General features: G+C 40.6%; 1 protein-coding gene across 1 annotated transcript in view; it reads left to right on the forward strand.

Moving 5' to 3' along the window:
- The first annotated feature begins 1,619 nt into the window (after nt 1-1,619).
- LOC124717031 (acid phosphatase type 7) overlaps nt 1,620-20,008 on the forward strand; it is a 106,487-nt gene continuing 88,098 nt past the window's right edge. Inside the window, exon 1 of the mRNA XM_047243686.1 lies at nt 1,620-1,852. Within this exon, the coding sequence (XP_047099642.1) occupies nt 1,762-1,852 (91 nt within the window). The 5' untranslated portion in view covers nt 1,620-1,761. The remainder of the gene's footprint in view (nt 1,853-20,008) is intronic.

A 20,008-nucleotide genomic window follows, 5' to 3' on the forward strand; every position in this document is an offset into this window, starting at 1 on the left:
TTTTTACGTATTACTGTATCGAATACGCATTTAAGACCAGAAAAACGTTTGAAGTTGCGTTCCTTATGCTGTGTTGTTCACTAAAATCGAGTAACATTTACTATATAAAACAAATATCACGTGCGCACGACATAAATAACGAACAAGAAGCAATTGTAAACACTCGTCTGCTGATGTTTTGGGGGAACCAAGATGGCGGCAGGCCCCGCCCACTGGCTTCAAAACAACGTGCAGCGCAAGTCTGTAGCGCCATCTCCCCTTATTCTACCTCCATGGAGAAAACAGTTCGTAGACATGTACCACACGTACCCACTTTCGACTGTAATTTTACGCATATCGCTCTTTTATTTTTATTTTTTGCAGTAGAAAGCCCTACTACCCTATTCGTCAATTCACCTATATAGGTCAACTGAAAGATAGAATACAAGGGCTTGTGAAAGAAAAAAAAGGACATAGGGCTAGTAAAAAAAAAAAAGCGACATAGGGCTAGGGAAAGAAAAAAAAAAAAAAAAAGGGACATGCATAACATTGCTATGGAATACCTTAGCTGACATGTATAGGTTGTATCCTGTTCCTCAGTTGAGCCATATAGATCAACTGAAGTACAAGATACAGATTTGACGCATGTCATGTTTTTCACCTTCACGATTACTAGTAGCAACTGAAGAATAGGATACTAGAACGAGCGAAGGCCAAAAATTCGACAAATGTTAAATTTGTATCCTGTACTTCCGTTGTCCTACATAGGTGAGCTGAAGAACAGAATACAACCTTCGTAGTTCAACTGGGAAGTATGATGCCAGTGTTATGTATGTGGCTTTTTTGCTTTCGCTATACTAGTAGCCTATTCTTGACTTGACCTACATAGTACAGGATATGAAACAACTACAGAGGAAACATCAATAGAAATGACTCACTATCAGACGAAGGTATAATTCAAATTGTGTACACAAAAGGATTTAAAATTACCACAAGCGACAAAAAGCGTACACAATATCTCTCTCTTAATAACGTTTATTTATTTATGATTATGACCTTTGCCACAGAATATAAGTATTTATTTTCTATGGCTCGAAAACAAACAATGACGTCATATTTTAGTCATTCATCAAAACTAACGAGTTGTATCAACACCATCTAGAAGGTGTTGGTTGTATCCTATTCTTCAGCTGACCTGAATTTCCAATTCCTTGAAAAAAGCATAACATGACCTCTCAAGTAAACAATACCGAATGAGCTGCAAAACTGCCGGGGAGAATCAGCTGACAGTCACACGATTTAAAACTGACCTTAGGGGAACACCATTGTTACCAGCATTTACTTTGTATTACCAATATAAGTAACGTTGCATCTGATCTCCGTTCACCCCATTGAATTATTTCTACTTGATTTAAGATATCGTTTATTTGTGGAATAGCGGTTAAATGCACAGTATGCAAGGTCAAACAAGCCCGACTGCGCAAATGCAGGAAATGTCAATATAAAATGCGTCTTTTTAGATGTCACCATATTGGAGATCACTCGAATGTTCCGCACAGTCAAATTTGTTAGAGATAATTACATTGAGCATTTATCTTTGTTTGGTGAAGAAGTGATTATATCTTTACATGGTGTCAATGATCTTTGCATTACCGCAGTGTGTGGTGTGCGTTTGTTGTCATTGGTTGTTTGCGGTTTGATTGTGGAGGGGGCATTGTTATGAGTTATCCGTGTGACTTTTCGATAACGTCAGTGCAACGCTAGCCTCAGTGAAACTTCAAGATGTGGAGATTTGTGACTGTTTTGTTCTGTATTCACGTTGCAAGCTGTCTTGTGTTTTATCAACCAGAGCAGATACACCTTTCATATGGAGGTATGTTGTAAATAGTTGTCAGATGCAGAATTACCATTTCGTTTCCAAGCATTTGCTAATTTGTCGTGCAAATGTACATTTCACGACTTCAATACTGACAGTCCAAATTAAATGTGAAATACTGTGAACTCGTTGAGTTTGATGAACGAGGTAATAAAAACTACGTAAACTGCGTTTGTGTACGACAACACGGAAATGTTGTGTTTGTTGCTAAATTAAGATACTAACTACAGGCAGCAAACACAGAGTGAAACTTGTAGCACTTTCGACGGAGAGTAGTGATGAGAAATTAAATATATCATCACAGTGAATTTTAGGATGTTAATTTTTCGTAATTTATCAGTGTTTTCCTGCGTTATGTTATTTCCGATCTTGTCCGCCTAAATAAAATTCCAGATCAAACATGGAGAACAAAAGAAATCATAATAAAGTTTATAGGGCTAAATTGAAACTGCGTATCGGGCTACAACAAAACAGCGTATTAAAAATGCTCGTCACAATTGCGGTGACTCACTATGATTTATTTTAGTTATCCGTCAAAAAATCTTTCCAGGTTGTGGGGACACAGCCACGAAAGATTTTGCACAAGTTGCACTGTATTGCTTCAAGTGTCTTATATCTCAAATGTTGGAAATATTCTGCTACTGAATTGAAGCAACGATCTAATAAGAATGTGCTTAGGATTTTAGAAAATAGTGTGAACGGTGGTATGATTTTTAACGTATTTTCAAGACTATTGTAAATTTGTTATACCACTGTTTGCTGTGGAGGTTTTACAGGCTGATAGCCTTACTGAGTGGACATGAAGCTTTTCCTTGTAACATGCTCATGGATACAGTTTTCATTTCTGTTTGCAAATTCTTTCTTACGTACTCATAGATTTATAGGCCCTATGTACGTACATTACAATGGGAGGATTGATGACTTTCTAAAGAGAGGTTTTCAAGAATCAGTTTCTTGAGCATGTTGCATTCCTGTAACAGTTCTTTTCTGGTTTAGGAAAATGAGTGAACTAGGTGGTGTATTACCCCAGAATGTAACTCCGTACAGTAGAATGCTATGGAATTGAGCAAAGTAGGTAATTTAGACATTGTTAAAACTTGCTTTAATAGAGTGTAATTGTAGACTATAACACGTTTTATTTAGTGTTAAATTTGTTTTGTTTATTTGTATGTGCCATTTGAAGTTATTTTGAAGCCACATGCCTAAAAAAGTTGTTTCCAGAGACAATGAAATTTTGTTAGTTTATTGTCACACCAGTGCTGCATGTGTCACTTTTAAAGAGAAATTTAGGTGTTTCTTTTGTGTTTATCAGTAGTTCATTCCAATCAAATCATCTATTTAGCTGTGCTGCTGTTTTATTTACAGCTGCTTCTAGTTGACTTGGGTGTTTCCTGTAATAAGGATGTTTGTGTCATCTGCAAAAAAAAATCTGCATCTGAGAAACATATCCTATAATTTTCCTTTAGTTCATTTTTATTTGTATTTTCTGTTTCCTTTTTGTCAGGTAAGATGGAAGTCATTTTCCTGTAGTACATGCTTGTCCAACAGTATGTTGTGGTCCATTGCTTGTAGGGCAGTGTGACTAAAATCATCGATGGCACTAGTTGAAACATCCTGGCAGATAAAAACTGTTTGCCAGAATGAGACTCGAACTCGGGATCTTTGCCTTTCACGGGCAAGTGCTCTACCAGCTGAGCTACCCAAGCACAACTCACGCCCAGTCCCCACAGCTTTACTTCAGCCAGTGTCTTTTCTTCCAGTAGTGCTAGTTCTGCAAGGTTTGCAGGAGAGCTTCTGTGAAGTTTAGGAGACGAGATACTGGCTGTGAGTCCTGCTTTGGTAGCTCAGTTGGTAGATCACTTGCCTGCGAAAGGCAAAAGTCCCGAGTTCATGTCTTGGCCTGGTACACAGTTTTAATCTGCCAGGAAGTTTCATATCGGCTGCAGAGTGAAAATTTCAATATGGCACTAGTTTTTCCTGAATCCATGCTGAGCATCAGTGAGAATTTTGTTTTTCTCTAAAAATTTTGTTAACTAGTTATACGTCACATCTTCTGTGATTTTACTTAATCCTGATAATATGGCAGTTGGTCTATAGTTTTAGTTAGTCTCCTTTCTTATGAATAGGGACTACTTTATCAATTTTTAAACACAGTGGAAATGTACCTTTCAGAAAAGATCAATTGCTTATATCAGCAAGAGGCAGTGATACAAAACTTGTCAGTTGCAATACAGTTTCTCAGTGAAAAATATGGTAACACACTGATCGTTTATCTGACCGATTTCTCACATTATATCTTTAATATCATTTTAAAATTTTTGTTTTGCATTTTAGTGGTGATCGTTTTCACCTCATTGACCATAACATAGGCTATGTGCATTTGACTTACCTTGCACAATCCAGATCCTTTCTGAAGCTCAGTAGCCTCATGGACTGTGAGCCCTTGCAACCAGTTTTCTCAGAAGCTGTTAGGAAATGCTCATTAATGACATTTGTAAGTGCGTCCAGTTTCGTTAATCAAATTAGGCCTACCACAATGTCAATAATTTCCATGCTGGATACATTTTCATCTTTTTGTCCCAACTCCCTTTTGATAACACTCAAGATGGTTTACTGTTTGAGTTGTCTATTTTAGATTTAAAATGTAAGGATTTGGAGCACGTTACATTTCTTTTTAGGATTTTATGATATAATCTATAGTGTTCTTTTATTGCAGTCACATTAGAACTTCTTTGTGTTGTATCTAACTTTCTTTGTCTTACATGAAATTTTCATCGCTTTCTAATCCACAGTTTCACTTTGAAAACCTGAGGATTCATTTTTACAGTTTTCTTGTGAAATACTGCTTCAAATAGGGACTTGAATTCATCTGTGACTAACTTAAATTTGATATTAACATTTCTTTCTTCATATATTGGGCTCCAGTCAGTCTTATGCTGCAAAAGCTGTTTGAATTTTTCTAATGTGTCCATATTGATTGTTCTGAAAGACCTAAAAACTGGTTAAGATTTATTGTTAAAACATAATGTCATATGCAACTGTCCATTGTGGTCAGTCAGACCATACGATATTGAAAGCTTCAGTTAATTCAACACACACACACACACACACACACACACACCTACACCTACTCCTACTATTCTTCTTCAGAATTGGAGCAGTTGTCAAGCAAATAAGATTTCATTTTGTGTTTGAATTTTATTTTACTATCTATTGAATTCTTTCCATCACTGCAGAAGTGGTCAGAGATTGTTATGGCTGGTCACTTTGCTCCTTTCTGTGCTTGCTAAGACTGAGTGATAGGTATCATCTGCAACGTACTGTTGGTTGTGATTTTGAGTAAAATTAAAAACTGATGTAGGTAGGTTGAAAATGGGAAATACCTAGTAGGAACACTTATCGTTCTTTAATTTTTTGAAGGGCTGCTATAGGGTGTACAAGAAATTGTGTTCTATGCTTGATGTGTGTGTGTGCGTGCGTGCGTGTGTGTGTGTGTGTGTGTGTGTGTGTGAGTGAGTGAGAGAGAGAGAGAGAGAGAGAGGTCAATAGTCTTCTGCACCTTTGTGGTCATGCGTCTTGTAGCAATTCTTTTGTAGCAAACTGTGGCATTTTACTTGCCTTCTTGGAAGAGACTAATTAGTGAAGAAGTAGAGTTTTATAATGCTAACCCATCACTGTAAACATTCAGTGGATGCTAATACTTTCAATTCCACTAAAATAAAAAAAACCCACTTTCTAAATGAAAATTCTGATTTACAGAATGAAATATTACAGATGTTAAATGAAATGATTAAGGGAAAGAATCTCTGGAAACCAGAAGGAAAAGCTGTTTTGTGAGATGTATGAACACGTCTAGAAATAGGGGTCTATACTTCAGTAACGGAGTAAGCGTTAAGTGAACCTTGACAGTGTAAGTGAAAATAAGCATCAATAGTTGAAGTGCTCTTAACAATTTATATGTCACTCTGTTTCTCCATAATTATTCCTACTTTCATAATTTCTGTTCAGTACTGATTCAGCTGAGATCTTTATATCTCATACATGGTCTTCCTTCAGCCCCACAGTTGGCTAATGGTGCCATTAATTCAACTTTTTTGTCCATTTCTCACATACAGCATATCATGTAAATCATTGTAAAACTATTTGGTCCTGAAGACCACCAATTTTAGCCTGCTTTCATTGATTTTTATTTTCCTGTGTGCAGCCTTGAGAAGGAACACTGTGTTTTGGCTATAATAATTGTTTCAATAAAAATTTAGCATTTTCATAGATGTGGGCTATCTTCACATTTTTACATCCTATTTTCCAGATGTTACTGGGACTACTCATTAGAGTTTCCTCTTTTGCCTACTGCATGTAGCCTATTTTGTAATATTTCATGGTTATTGGTGTCAAAAGCTTTGGAAAAGTCTAAAATATACTTCTAACACAGTCACCCCTGTCAGTTTTTGTAAAATTTTGTTATGGCAAATACTGTACATTTTCTACGGTAAAAGCAAAAAATTCACATCATTAAAAAGGTTCTACAACAACAACAAAAGGGTTCTACTTATTCAGGTGAATCAGTAGTCTGCCTTTAATGATTGATTCTGTTATGTTTTTAGATTGACGAGAGTAGGGAAACAGGCCTATATCTGTCTTCTTTTTTCTTATAATTCTTTAATACGAGCACAACTCATGCCTGCTTTAGATACTCCAGAAAAATACTTTGAACTAAACGACCAATTTATTACAGCATTTGTTGACGGGGTTTGTACATTGCCCATGCAGGCTTTCAGAAAAAAAACAAACACACACACACACACACACACACACACACACACACACACACACACACACACACAGAGAGAGAGAGAGAGAGAGAGAGAGAGAGAGAGAGAGAGAGAGAGAGTGAGAGTGTGTGTTTTCTTTCAGTGTCTTCAAATTTTCTTCCTTGATGAGTGATGGTGATGTCATCTGCATGTGTGAATCATTTTATTTCTGGCTGATGTGGCTTGTCATTTGTGTACACGCGGAACATAGTAGGGAAAAGAACACTCTCTTGTTATAATATATATATTTTCAGTTTCTCCATCTACGTTTCTTCCCCTGGAGTGTTACGAAAATGAAATGTCGTGTGACGAGGGCCTCCCGTCAGGTAGACCGTTCGCCTGGTGCAAGTCTTTCGATTTGACGCCACTTCGGCAACTTGCGCGTCAATGAGGATGAAATGATGATGATGATTAGGACAACACAACACCCAGTCCCTGAGCAGAGAAAATCTCCGACCCAGCCGGGAATTGAACCCGGGCCCTTTGGATTGACAGTCTGTCGCGCTGACCACTCAGCTATCGGGGGCGGCTGGAGTGTTATGTAAAATACTCTGTTCTGCAGCATGCCTGTTAACATATCAGTCAGTCAAATGTCCTTTGTTATTTCATTGCCCTTCGTGAGGATGTTTTTGTGGCCTGCTGTATTGCACACAGCAGAAAGATCAACACAAACAGCAGTGCTCAGTTATTACTTTTCCATTCAAAACTGTCTTCTGTGTGTTGAATCATAACATTATTTGACCAGCACATGTTTGTCTGGTCTGGAACCAGCTTTTTGAGGGATAAGTTTTCTATCGATTTTGGTTGTTATTCTTGGCAGAATCATTCTTTCAGGTAGCTAATCTAGGTGGCTGTTTAAAAAAAAAATAGGATGGAAATTTTTTGACCCAGTGGGCTCTTTGCCTAACTAATCACCTTTGAATTTGCAATACATTACATTTACGTGTGGTGGGCTCAGTGTTCTCATTGCTATCGACAGTATCGTAAGCCTTCGTATTAAGGGACACTGCTAAGTGGTTTAGGATACCTCAGGACTTCACTGCCTCTAGTAATGGCAAAGTGTAGGCTGCCAGGTCTTCTCACTTGTCAGCGAAATGGAAGTGGGCGAAGTGGAAATCAGCATGTGGCTGAAGGTTAGATACCACACACACACACACACACACACACACACACACACACACACACACAGAGTCCGAATGGGGAAAGTCTCCGACCCAGCCAGGAATTGAATCTGGTGAGTGAGTACAAAAATCCAGAGATTTTTGGAGTCACCTACAGTGTGTAAAGCTATATCTTAAGCTGATGATGTTGCCTGCTTTTGATGATTCCTTAGTTTATTGAGTTAAGCTGCAGACCCCAAAAATGATTTCTGCCTACCAACATGGTACGAACATGAACACAACCTAGCAGTTTCGTCTACAAGTCAGTAGAGTGAAGGACACTTCTTACAAGTGCCATAAAAACAGTGTCAAAGGATTTTTTTGTACAAATTGTTTTATTGTTTCTCAGAATATCTGCTTTTAAAATTTACACACATTTTGGTGCTGTCCAGCCAGTTGTGGAAACACGTGTTTTAGTCTGACGTTTGTACCCGAAAAATGTGGTTTTGCACAGATACAGTAACTTCTGCAGGTGACGAAAATCTCAGTCCTGCCTATTGTTGTTTGAGGTAAGGGAACAAAAAGTATTTGTGAGGTGATAAATTGTGAATATGGACAATGAGACATCAACATGTTGGTTTTTTTTCATCAAATACTCAATTGTTTGACATGCTGTGTTACAATAATGGTCAGTATGTATCGAGCATAACTATGGGAACAAGTGTTTTTCTTGGAAATGTTTCACAAACATACGACATCCATTTATTTCGGATTCTCTCACAACACCCAAACAATTAGTTGCTGCGAGGTTCCTGGCTTGTAACAATATATATGACAAAGTTTTGGCTCTCCTTATGATACTGTAAATGGATTTTACATTCCCTCTGATGAAGATATTGAGCTATTCATTAAACCAGTCAACACAAATAAGTGTTCAAGCTTCGGTTGAATTGTACGGAATCCTCAGGAACAAATCTTTTTCACTGATAAATGTTCAAACAAAACCAAAAAAATCTAAACCGTTGCATGGAGGGTCATGAGTTCAAAACTCACCTGGACTGTACAATTTTAATTTCTATATTTGGTTCGAATACGTTCAAGAAGTATCCACCACTATCGAGAATCATTTTACTGGAAACGTTCTGTAGCTGTATATATACTGTATGTGTTCTGGCTGGAGGCAGTTCGCTCTGTGGTCTTGTATGTGCAAGTGCTAAGTAAACCTTTGTTAAGTGAAGTTAGTGTTCGTCATTCATCTAATTACACGTTCTTTTACGTGACATTATTCTGGTGGAAGCGCTGTGTATTGGAGCTGCCATTTACGTGGCAAGAAACCTGAGTTTGAGCCATATTCACAGATTGCAATCTATTGGAGACAGACGAAGAAGAGGACGTTACGATGACAGCAACTCCTTGCCACCACATGAGACATCCTTCCAGGTTCTCTGTTGACAATGGCCAAGATCCAAACAAGTGGCTGAATGTATATGAGCATACAGCCACATTTAAGAAGTGGAATGACACCGTGTGTTTGGCTAATGTATTTTTCTGCTTGGAGGGCACTGCCAAGCAATGGCATGAGAACAACGAGGAGAAGTTCACAAGCTGGAAAGTGTTCCAGGCAGAACTGCACAAGTATTTCGGCGACACACGACGACAGAAGTGCATGGCTGAAGATAAACTAAAGTGCAGGGCACAGCGTCCAGGAGAAACTACAGCATCCTAAATTCAAGATGTCTTGGAGCTGTGTAAAATATTGTACCCTAGAATGGAGGAGGAAGACAAGATTGCACATCTCATGAAAGGTGTTGCTGAGGACAAGTATCAAGCCCTACTCCTGAAGGAGGTTTCGACAGCAGACAACTTCATAAAATGGTGCCAATATATCGAGACAATGCATCAAAAAAGAATTACACGCAAGAAGTTTGAACTGCTTTCAAATGTCGTACGATGTCTGTGATGGAGAAAGCAACTGATTTCACAAGTGTTCTTCGTCAGATAGTGAGAGAGGAGGTTCAAAAGGCACTTGGATTGCACGGCGAGCAAAAAACCGAGACACTTCAAGAGGTCATCGGGAAGGAAGTGGAACAGACACTGAACCCAATCTCTCGTCCTGAAAAAGTCGAGACCCAACCAGAGTTACTTTCCTATAATGTGGCATGAGGAACCTGTTTGGGCGCCAAGGAAAACTGACGTCTGGAGGACCCAGGATAACCAACCAGTATGTTTCTACTGTGGATGACCAGGACGTGGTACGCTATTGTCGAGAAAGGCGGCGGATATATGACAACGCCCGCACCAGAAGACAGCAGACTGATCTTAGACGATGCCAATTCCGGGACGACGAAGATGAACAAGAAAATGTGGGTGCAGGATGACACAGGTCACTATCGCCATAAGCTAGCCGCTGGAGAGGACGCTCCCCAACCCGCCAGTCGAGGTCTCCAGCTGATCATTTAGCTGCCGCAACCTGGAAAACTAAAGGCTGTGACCTTCCTTGGAGGTGAGGCCGCCGAAGAGAAAAATCCTCCACCATCGATCACTACAAAAATGATTGGGAACTACGTCAATAACCTCATGGATGGCTGACCAGCCCAAGGTGTTGTGGACTCTGGAGCATCATATTCAGTCATTTCGGAGAAGTACCATCACCAGTTGTAGAAAACCATATTTGTCGACAACAAAACATCTGTGCTGAAGGTGGCTAATGGGAAATATGTAAAACCTACAGGAAGATGTACCACTCGTGTGGGTATAAGTGGTCATACACAGCCCTTAGAATTCATCGTCTGACAAGAGTGTAGTCATGATGTCATTCTCGGATAGGACTTTTTGAAAGATTCTCAGGCTATTATAGATTGTGGTCACTCGAAGCTTATGCTAGACGAGATGAGATACTGTGGACAGGAAGATATGCATCCGAGTGTGTGGAGACTGTGTGTGCTGGATGAAGTGATCATTCCTGCAGTCACCACTAGAAAGGTAAGTGTCACGTGTCATGCCATGCATCAACCCATGGATCTTGTAGTAGGATGTAAGAGAAGCATACCACTGAAGAATAACTTGGCCATCTCAGCCTCTGTCATCTCATTTAAGAATGGATTCGATGAATTGTGGATAGTTAACTGTCGCCGAGAACCGCAGATCCTTCCAAGACGCAAGCACGTAGCAAATGCTGAGCCGCTAATTGAAGAACAGCTGAGCGTCATAGAAACCTCCCATGCTGAGTCTGTGCGTGAATTTTGGGCTACCACTATGAGACAAGATCTTCTAGCTCGACTATCACCAGATCTCACTAAGGAACAACAGAAGAAGCTACTCGCCATTCTTCAAGAGTTCTCTGAATGCTTCAATCCACAGGTGAAGAGCAAATTAGACAAATTTATGGTGAAGCACCGGATTAGCACTGGCGACCATCAACCAATAAGCCAGAGAACATACCATGTGTCGGCAACAGAATGTCGGATAATTCGCGATGAGGTAGAGAAAATGATGAAGAATGACATCATTCAGCCTTCGCAGAGCTCATGGTCGTCACCATTGGTCCTCGTCGAGAAGAAGGATGGCAGTTGGTGCTTTTGTGTTAATTACAGGAAGTTTAATGAGATAACTAAACAGGACATTTACCTTCTTCCACGAATTGACGACACACTAGATTGTCTGAAGGGGGCTAAGTTTTTCTCAATGATGGACATGTACTCGGGATACTGGCAAATCAAAGTAGATGAGGCTATTCGTGAGGAAATTGCATTCATCACCTGAGGGCCTGTATGAGTTTAAGGTGATGCCATTTGGTTTGTGTAATGCACAAGCAACTTTTGAACGGATGATGGATGATCTTCTTAGGCATCTGAAGTGGACGACGCGTCTTTGTTATTTAGATGACATTATAGTGTTCTCAGAGACATCTGGTGAACATAATAAGACTGAGGACCATTCTTGAGTGTCTCCAACAAGGCAGACGGAAACTTAATCCAGGAAAGTGTCTCTTTGGAGCAAATGAAATCAAAATACGTGGACACCTTGTATCAAACGAAGTGTGTGGCCAGACGCAGAAAAGGTGAGATCTATAACAGAATTTTCTATTTCCTAAAAGTATTATAGATGTGAAAAGCTTCCTCAGATAATGTTCTTGTTACCGTCGTTTTATCAAAGATTTTTGTATCAAAGCCAGGCCACTCCAAGGGTTGTTAAAAGCTGATACTAAATTTATCTGGGGTGGTGCTCAACAAGATTCTTTCGATGTGCTGTGAAAAGCTCTAACAACTGATCCTGTACTTGGTCTGTATGATGAGTGAGCACCTACAGAACTACACACAGATGCCGGTGGGTATGGGATCAGTGCTGTTCTGGTGCAAATTTTGGATGGAAAGGAGAAGGTTATAGCCTATGCTTCTAGGACACTTACAAAAGCCAAGAGAGACTACCCAACTACAGAAAGAGAATATCTTGCTGTGATCTGGGCCATGTGCAAATTTCGACAGCATCCATATGGAAGGCCATTCACAGTTGTTACTGACCGTCATTCACTTTGTTGGTTGACAGGTCTTAAGGGTCCAATAGGACGACTCAGCAGGTGGGCACTATGTCTTCAAGAGTATGACATTACCATAGTGTACAAAAGTGGAAGAAAACACCAAGATGCTGACTGTATCTCAGGAAACCCTGTGCAAGACCATCAAGACTTTGATGAAGACAGTGACTGACTCGCTGCACTCCAGGATCTCTCTGCTGAGCAGGAGGAGGACACCAAGATATCGCAAATTATGCTTGCTTTAAATCGGTCAGAGGATGTGAAAGGACAATGTAAGATAGTTAATGGATTACTTTGCAAGAAAAACTTTGAACCGTTTGGAAAGAGGTGGCTACCAGTGGTTTCTAAATACATGTGCTTAGATGTTCTATGGAAATTCCATGACACATTGAGGCCAAACATTTAGGATTTATTAAGACATACGATAGAATCGGCAAGAGATTTTTCTGGCCAGGTTCATTTAGGAGTGTCTGTCACTATGTGTCGCACTGTTGAGTGACAGAGGAGAAAGGCAGTTCCTCAGAAACCACCTGGCCGACTCATACCAATTCCACCAGCCGAAACTCCTCTCCAGCATGTTGGGGTTGACGTCCTCGGACGATTTCCAACATCTGCTAGTGGCAATAGATGGATTATTGTTTGCGCTGATTATCTGACACGTTATACCATTACAAAATCTGTGAAAACAGCCGAAGCATCTGAGGTAGCCAAATTCATTGTGGAAGACATTGTATTAAAACACGGTGCCCCGAGGTCATTAATTACGGATCGTGAGAAAGTTTTTCAGTCGAATCTTGTGTCAAACCATTGGTGCTACATTACTCATCACATGACGACTGCCTACCATCCACAAACTAACGGGCTTACTGAACGCCTTACTAAGACCTTGGCTGACATGTTATCAATGTTGAGCAGAGCAACTGGGATGAGGTACTACCTTTCATGACGTTTGCCTACAACACCGCCAAACAAGACACCACAGATTTTATGCCATTTTTCCTGGTACATGGGGGTGAGGCAACTACGACGATGGACACTGTGTTTCCGTTATATCCTAATAATGTGTACGACGACTACATTGGCCAGTTGTTAACCAGAGCTGAGGAAGCTCGGCAGTTAGCTCGACTCCACATGCTTCAGGCATAAGAAAACGATCGCCGATGGTATGACGTGAGCCACTGCTCTGTTGTCTATAAGCCTGGTGACCTCATCTGGATCTACTCCTTTTTGAAAGGTTGGTCTCTCTGAGAAGCTCCTCAGGCGCTACTTTGGACCTTATAAGGTTGTAAGACGGTTATCTGTTGTTACTTATGAAGTTGAAGATTTCTATCCTGACACAAAACGATGAAAGATCAGAGATATGGTCCGCATCCTTCGAATGAAGCCGTATAATGATACTGCAACCCAGGGTAAATTCGATGCTCCAGCGACAGGCAACATTCGGAAAGGTAACAAAGAGCGTATTGGCAAATGAAGTTCTAAGAAGATCACCGCCAGGGCGAGAATCAGTCTTCAGGAGTCAGAGTATGCAAGACTAATTACTTGTTCCCAGACTAGGAGGACGTAACACCGAGATGCTGTTCTCTTAAGGAGGGAGCAATGTCACAGAAGAAACTGACAAGGGAACCTCCCCATCACACCCCCCTGAGATTTAGTTATAAGTTGGCACAGTGGATCGGCCTTGAAAAACTGAACAGATCAATTGAGAAAACAGGAAGAAGTTGTGTGGAACTATGAAAAAAATAAGCAAAATATACAAACTGAGTAGTCTATGCGAAAGATAGGCAACATCAAGGATAATGTATGCTCAGGAGTGCCGTGGTTAGCGTGAGCCAGCTGCGGAACGATAGGTCCTTGGTTCAAGTTTTCCCTCGAGTGAAAAGTTTAATTTTTTTATTTTCAGACAATTATTATCTGTCCGTCCGTCCGTCTGATGCGATAACTTTTTTGGGAGTGATTATCACATCCACAACAAAACCTAAATCGGGCAAGGTAGAAGAATCTTTTTACCCATTTCCCAAGTGTACAAGTTAGGTGGGTCGACAACATATTCCTGTCGTGTGATGCACATGCCGTCACCAGTGTTGTATAGAATATATCAGACTTGTTTTCCTGTGGATGAATAGGTTGACCTATGACCTTGCGATCAAATGTTTTCGGTTCCCATTGGAGAGGCACATCCTTTCGTCTACTAATCGCACGATTTGCAGTGCGGTCGCAAAACACAGACACTAAACTTATTACAGTGAACAAAGACGTCAATGAACGAACTGACAGATCATAACTTTTATGCGAAAATAAAAAAAGGTAAACTTTTCACTCGAGGGAAGACTTGAACCGAGGACCTTCCGTTCCGCAGCTGCTCACGCTAACCACGGGACCACGGCGCTCTTGAGTTCACTTTCTCCTTGATGCTGCCTATCTTGCGCATGGACTATGCAGTTTGTATATTTTGCTTATTTTTTTCATAGTTCTACACAACTTCTTCCTGTTTTCTCGATTGATCTGTATTCAGTTTTTCAAGGGCTATCCACTGTGCCAACTTATAACTAAGTCTGAGGGGGGGGGGGGGGGGTGCGATGGGGAGGTTCCCTTGTGAGCATCATCATAATTTAGTGATACTAAGTGAACTGTTGCAAGGAGGGTCATGAGTTCAAAACTCACCTGGACTGTACAATTTTAATTTCTATATTCGGTTCAAATACATTCTAGAAGTATCCACCAATATCAAGAGTCTTGTACTGGAATGTTCTGTAGCTGTATATATACTGTATGTGTTCTGGCCGGAGGCAGTTCGCTTCGCACTCTTGTACCAGCAAGTGCTGAATAAACCTTTGTTAAGTGAAGTTAGTGTTCGTCATTCATCTAATTACACCTTCTTCAATGTGACACTATTATGTTGATGCTCTTCAGTTATGCTGCACACAGCATCCCTGGTTTTTGGAGCAACAACTGATTTTGGTTGACCTTCATGAAACTTGTAACTGATGGAGGCACTATTGCTGATGAGTTAGGCTGTTACAGAAATCATCTTATGAAATCTCTTCTGAAAATTCCACATTTTTCACCAAACTGTTTCTTTAACACTCACTATACACAAACTACCAGTCAGTGTCTGATGTGTCATTTTTTTTACAACAATAAATGCAAATTTTAAAATAATAGTGTCACATGTCAGCAGTGTCATCTAGCGGTTTTTGGTAAAAACAAGGCGACCCTCATGTTGCTAGGCCAACTACAAAGGGATGTTGGGACATTTTGTTAGTACCAATATTACACGGAGGTGACAAGAATCATGGAGTAGTGATAAGCTTATATACAGATGGTGGTCATATCGCTTACATGAGCTATAAAGGGACAGTGCATTGGTGGAGCTGTTACTTGTACTTGGGTGAAACAATTTCCAGCACGATTATGACCACATGATGGTAATTAACAGACTTTGAACGCAGAGTAGTAGTTGGAGCTAGACATGTGGGACATTCCATTTTGGAAATCTTAAGGGAATTCAGTATTCTGGGACCAAAGTGTCAAGAGTGTGCCGAGAATATCAAATTGCAGGTATTACCTCTAATCATGGACAACACAGTGCACAGTGGCCGACTGCCTTCACTTAACAACCGAGAGCTGTGGCGTTTGCAAAGATTTGTCAGTGCTCGCAGACGAGCAACACTGCTTTATCAACTACAGAAATCAATGTGGGATATATGATAAACATATCAGTTAGGGCAATGCAGCAAAATTTGGTGTTAATTGGGCTGTGGCAGCAGCCTTTGCTAAAGCCTGCCGTCTCACACGGAGCAAGGTTCGCCGCAAGTTTGCGAGATGGCATGCATGCCTGCCAGCTTGCAGGGAAAGGAGCCGGCTATCTTCCATGCCGAAGCTCTCCCACGGTGCAAGATCGGCAGCTAGTTGTGTTGTGATCGGCTGCATGTTGTATCGAACGAAGATGGCTGCTTCAGGTACAGATGTTCAGAGCAAACTGGCGTTATTAGCTGTTTTGTTGCTAAACGATGCAGAAATGCATGCTAAAGAGATAAGAAGAAAGAAAGAATGGACGAAAAACTGGATGAAGAGGAGAAACGATGGAAAAGGTGTGCTCTCCATGCTTCATAAAGAGTTGAGGTTAGTTCGCATAACACCTACTTTTGTTTGAAAAGTATCACCAGTTCATTACTGTTTGACTTCATATGTATATATACACCAATAATGACTGTTATATACGACTTTATTGTGCAATTTGCTATTGCACTTCTTGCTCGTCGTATATGGTCGAACAAGACACACGGCACTTGCAACTCTTTCGAGTGCTTCTGCACGCAAGTGTTTATTATAATAGTTTGCGCTTTTCACGATGTACAGACATTGTTCTTCCCTATAAGTACATATCAATGCTTCAATTGCTTCCTTGGACCACTGCGGTGCCATTACTTAATAGTTAAAAGAACTTCCTACCGCACCTCACAACAGCAGAAAAGCGACTATCAGCAAAGGCTTCCCGCCCAAGCTTTCCGTGTCTGACATCACAAATGAAACGTCTCATGATGGGCCAATGCAGGTAGCATGCAGGGAACCTTACAAGAAAACCTTACAAGAAAAATCCTGGAAATCTTACAAGGTTCCCAGCAAGGTAGCTCTCTAGCAGACAACGATGCCCGCAAGGTAGCCGTCGCGCGAGCCAGCAAGGAAACTTAGAGCGAATCGTGCTCCGTGTGAGACGGGCTTTACAGCACAAAATTGCTTGCATGACCTCTCCTAGGCTCGTGACCATATTGGTTGGACCCTAGATGACTGGAAAAATAGTATCCTGGTCAGGTGAGTCCCAATTCAACTTGTCAACAATGCACTATGCAAGCTGGTGGTAGCTCATTAATGGTGTAGGCTGTGTTTGTATGGAATGGACTGTGTTCTCTGGTCCAACTGAGTTGATCATTGATTGGAAATAGTTGTGTTTGGCTACGTGGAGACCATTTTCAGTCATTTATGGACTTCATGTTCCTAAACAAAGATGTCATGTTATGGGGCCACAGTTGTTCTCTATCAGTTTCAGCTTTTTCCAAAGCTGTTTCACAGAGGAAGACTGCACTGTAGTTCCTTCTCTAGATTGTCACACAGATGACAAAATGGTAGATATCGAAATAGACGACAGAGGGATAGAGAAACAATTAAAATCGCTCAAAAGAGGAAAGGCCTCTGGACCTGATGGGATACCAGTTCGATTTTACACAGAGTACATGAAGGAACTTGCCCCCCTTCTTGCAGCGGTGTACTGTAGGTCTCTAGAAGAGCGTAGCATTCCAAAGGATTGGAAAAGGGCACAGGTCATCCCCGTTTTCAAGAAGGGACGTCGAACAGATGTGCAGAACTATAGACCTACATCTCTAACGTCTATCAGTTGTAGAATTTTGGAACACATATTATGTTCAAGTATGATGACTTGTCTGGAGACTAGAAATCTACTCTGTAGGAATCAGCTTGGGTTTCAAACAAGACGATTGTGTGAAACCCAGCTCGCGCTAGACTCAGAGGGCCATAGACACGGGTTCCCAGGTAGATGCTGTGTTTCTTGACTTCCACAAGGCGTTCGATACAGTTCCTTACAGTCATTTAATGAACAAAGTAAGAGCATATGGACTATCAGACCAATTGTGTGATTGGATTGAAGAGTTCCTAGACAACAGAATGCAGCATGTAATTCTCAATGGAGAGAAGTCTTCCGAAGTAAGAGTGATTTCTGGTTTGCCGCAGGGGAGTGTCGTAGGACCATTGCTATTCACAATATACATAAATGACCTTGTGGATGACATCGGAAGTTCACTGAGGCTTTTTGCGGATTATGCTGTGGTATATCAAGAGGTTGTAACAATGGAAAATTGTACTGAAATGCAGGATGATCTGCAGCAAATTGACGCATGGTGCAGGGAATGGCAATTGAATCTCAATGTAGACAAGTGTAATGTTCTGCGAATGCATAGAAAGAAAGATCCCCTATCATTTAGCTACAATATAGCAGATCAGCAACTGGAAGCAGTTAATTCCATAAATTATCAGGATAAAGAAAACTGGCGTTCCACGGATCGGAGCGATGTCAGATCCCTTAATCGGATAGGTAGGTTAGAAAATTTAGAAAGGGAAATGGATAAGTTGAAGTTAGATATAGTGGGAATTAGTGAAGTTCGGTGGCAGGAGGAACAAGACTTTTGGTCAGGTGAATACAGGGTTATAAATACAAAATCAAATAGGGGTAATGCAGGAGTAGGTTTAATAATGAATAAAAAAATAGGAGTGCGGGTAAGCTACTACCAACAGCGTAGTGAATGCATTATTGTAGCCCAGATAGACATGAAGCCCATGCCTACTACAGTAGTGCAAGTTTATATGCCAACTAGCTCTGCAGATGATGAAGAAATTGATGAAATGTATGATGAGATAAAAGAAATTATTCAGGTAGTGAAGGGAGACGAAAATTTAATAGTCATGGGTGACTGGAATTCGAGAGTAGGAAAAGGGAGAGAAGGATACATAGTGGGTGATTATGGATTGGGGGAGAGAAATGAAAGAGGAAGCAGTCTGGTAGAATTTTGCACAGAGCATAAGTTAATCATAGCTAACACTTGGTTCAAGAATCATAAAAGAAGGTTGTATACATGGAAGAATCATGGAGATACTAGAAGGTATCAGATAGATTATATAATGGTAAGACAGAAATTTAGGAACCAGGTTTTAAATTGTAAGACATTTCCAGGGGCAGATGTGGACTCTGACCACAATCTATTGCTTATGCACTGTAGATTAAAACTGAAGAAACTGCAAAGAAGTGGGAATATAAGGAGATGGAACCTGGATAAACTGACTAAACCAGAGGTTGTACAGAGTTTCAGGGAGAGCAAAAGGGAACAATTGACAGGAATGGGTGAAAGAAATACAGTAGCTGAAGAATGGGTAGCTCTGAGGGATGAAGTAGTGAAGGCAGCAGAGGATCAAGTAGGTAAAAAGACAAGGGCTAGTAGAAATCCTTGGGTAACAGAAGAAATATTGAATTTAATTGATGAAAGGAGAAAATATAAAAACGCAGTAAATGAAGCAGGCAAAAAGGAATACAAACGTCTCAAAAATGAGATCGACAGGAAGTGCAAAATGGCTAAGCAGGGATGGCTAGAAGGCAAATGTAAGAATGTAGAGGCTTATCTCACTAGGGGTAAGATAGATACTGCCTACAGGAAAATTAGAGAGACCTTTGGAGAGAAGAGCCACTTGCATGAATATCAAGAGCTCAGATGGAAACCCAGTTCTTAACAAAGAAGGGAAAGCAGAAAGGGGCTATACAAGGGTGGTGTACTTGAGGACAATATTATGGAAATGGAAGAGGATGTAAATGAAGGTGAAATGGGAGATACAATACTGCATGAAGAGTTTGACAGAGCACTGAAAGACCTGAGTTGAAACAAGGCTCCGGGAGTAGACAATATTCCGTTGGAACTACTGACGGCCTTGGGAGAGCCAGTCCTGACAAAACTCTACCATCTGGTGAGCAAGATGTACGAGACAGGCGAAATACCCTCAGACTTCAATAAGAATATAATAATTCCAATCCCAAAGAAAGCAGGTGTTGACAGATGTGAAAATTACCGAACTATCAGCTTAATAAGTCACAGTTGCAAAATACTATCACGAATCCTTTACAGACGAATGGAAAAACTGGTAGAAG

This window comes from Schistocerca piceifrons, chromosome 9 (genome assembly GCF_021461385.2).
Source record: "Schistocerca piceifrons isolate TAMUIC-IGC-003096 chromosome 9, iqSchPice1.1, whole genome shotgun sequence".
NCBI lineage: Eukaryota > Metazoa > Arthropoda > Insecta > Orthoptera > Acrididae > Schistocerca > Schistocerca piceifrons.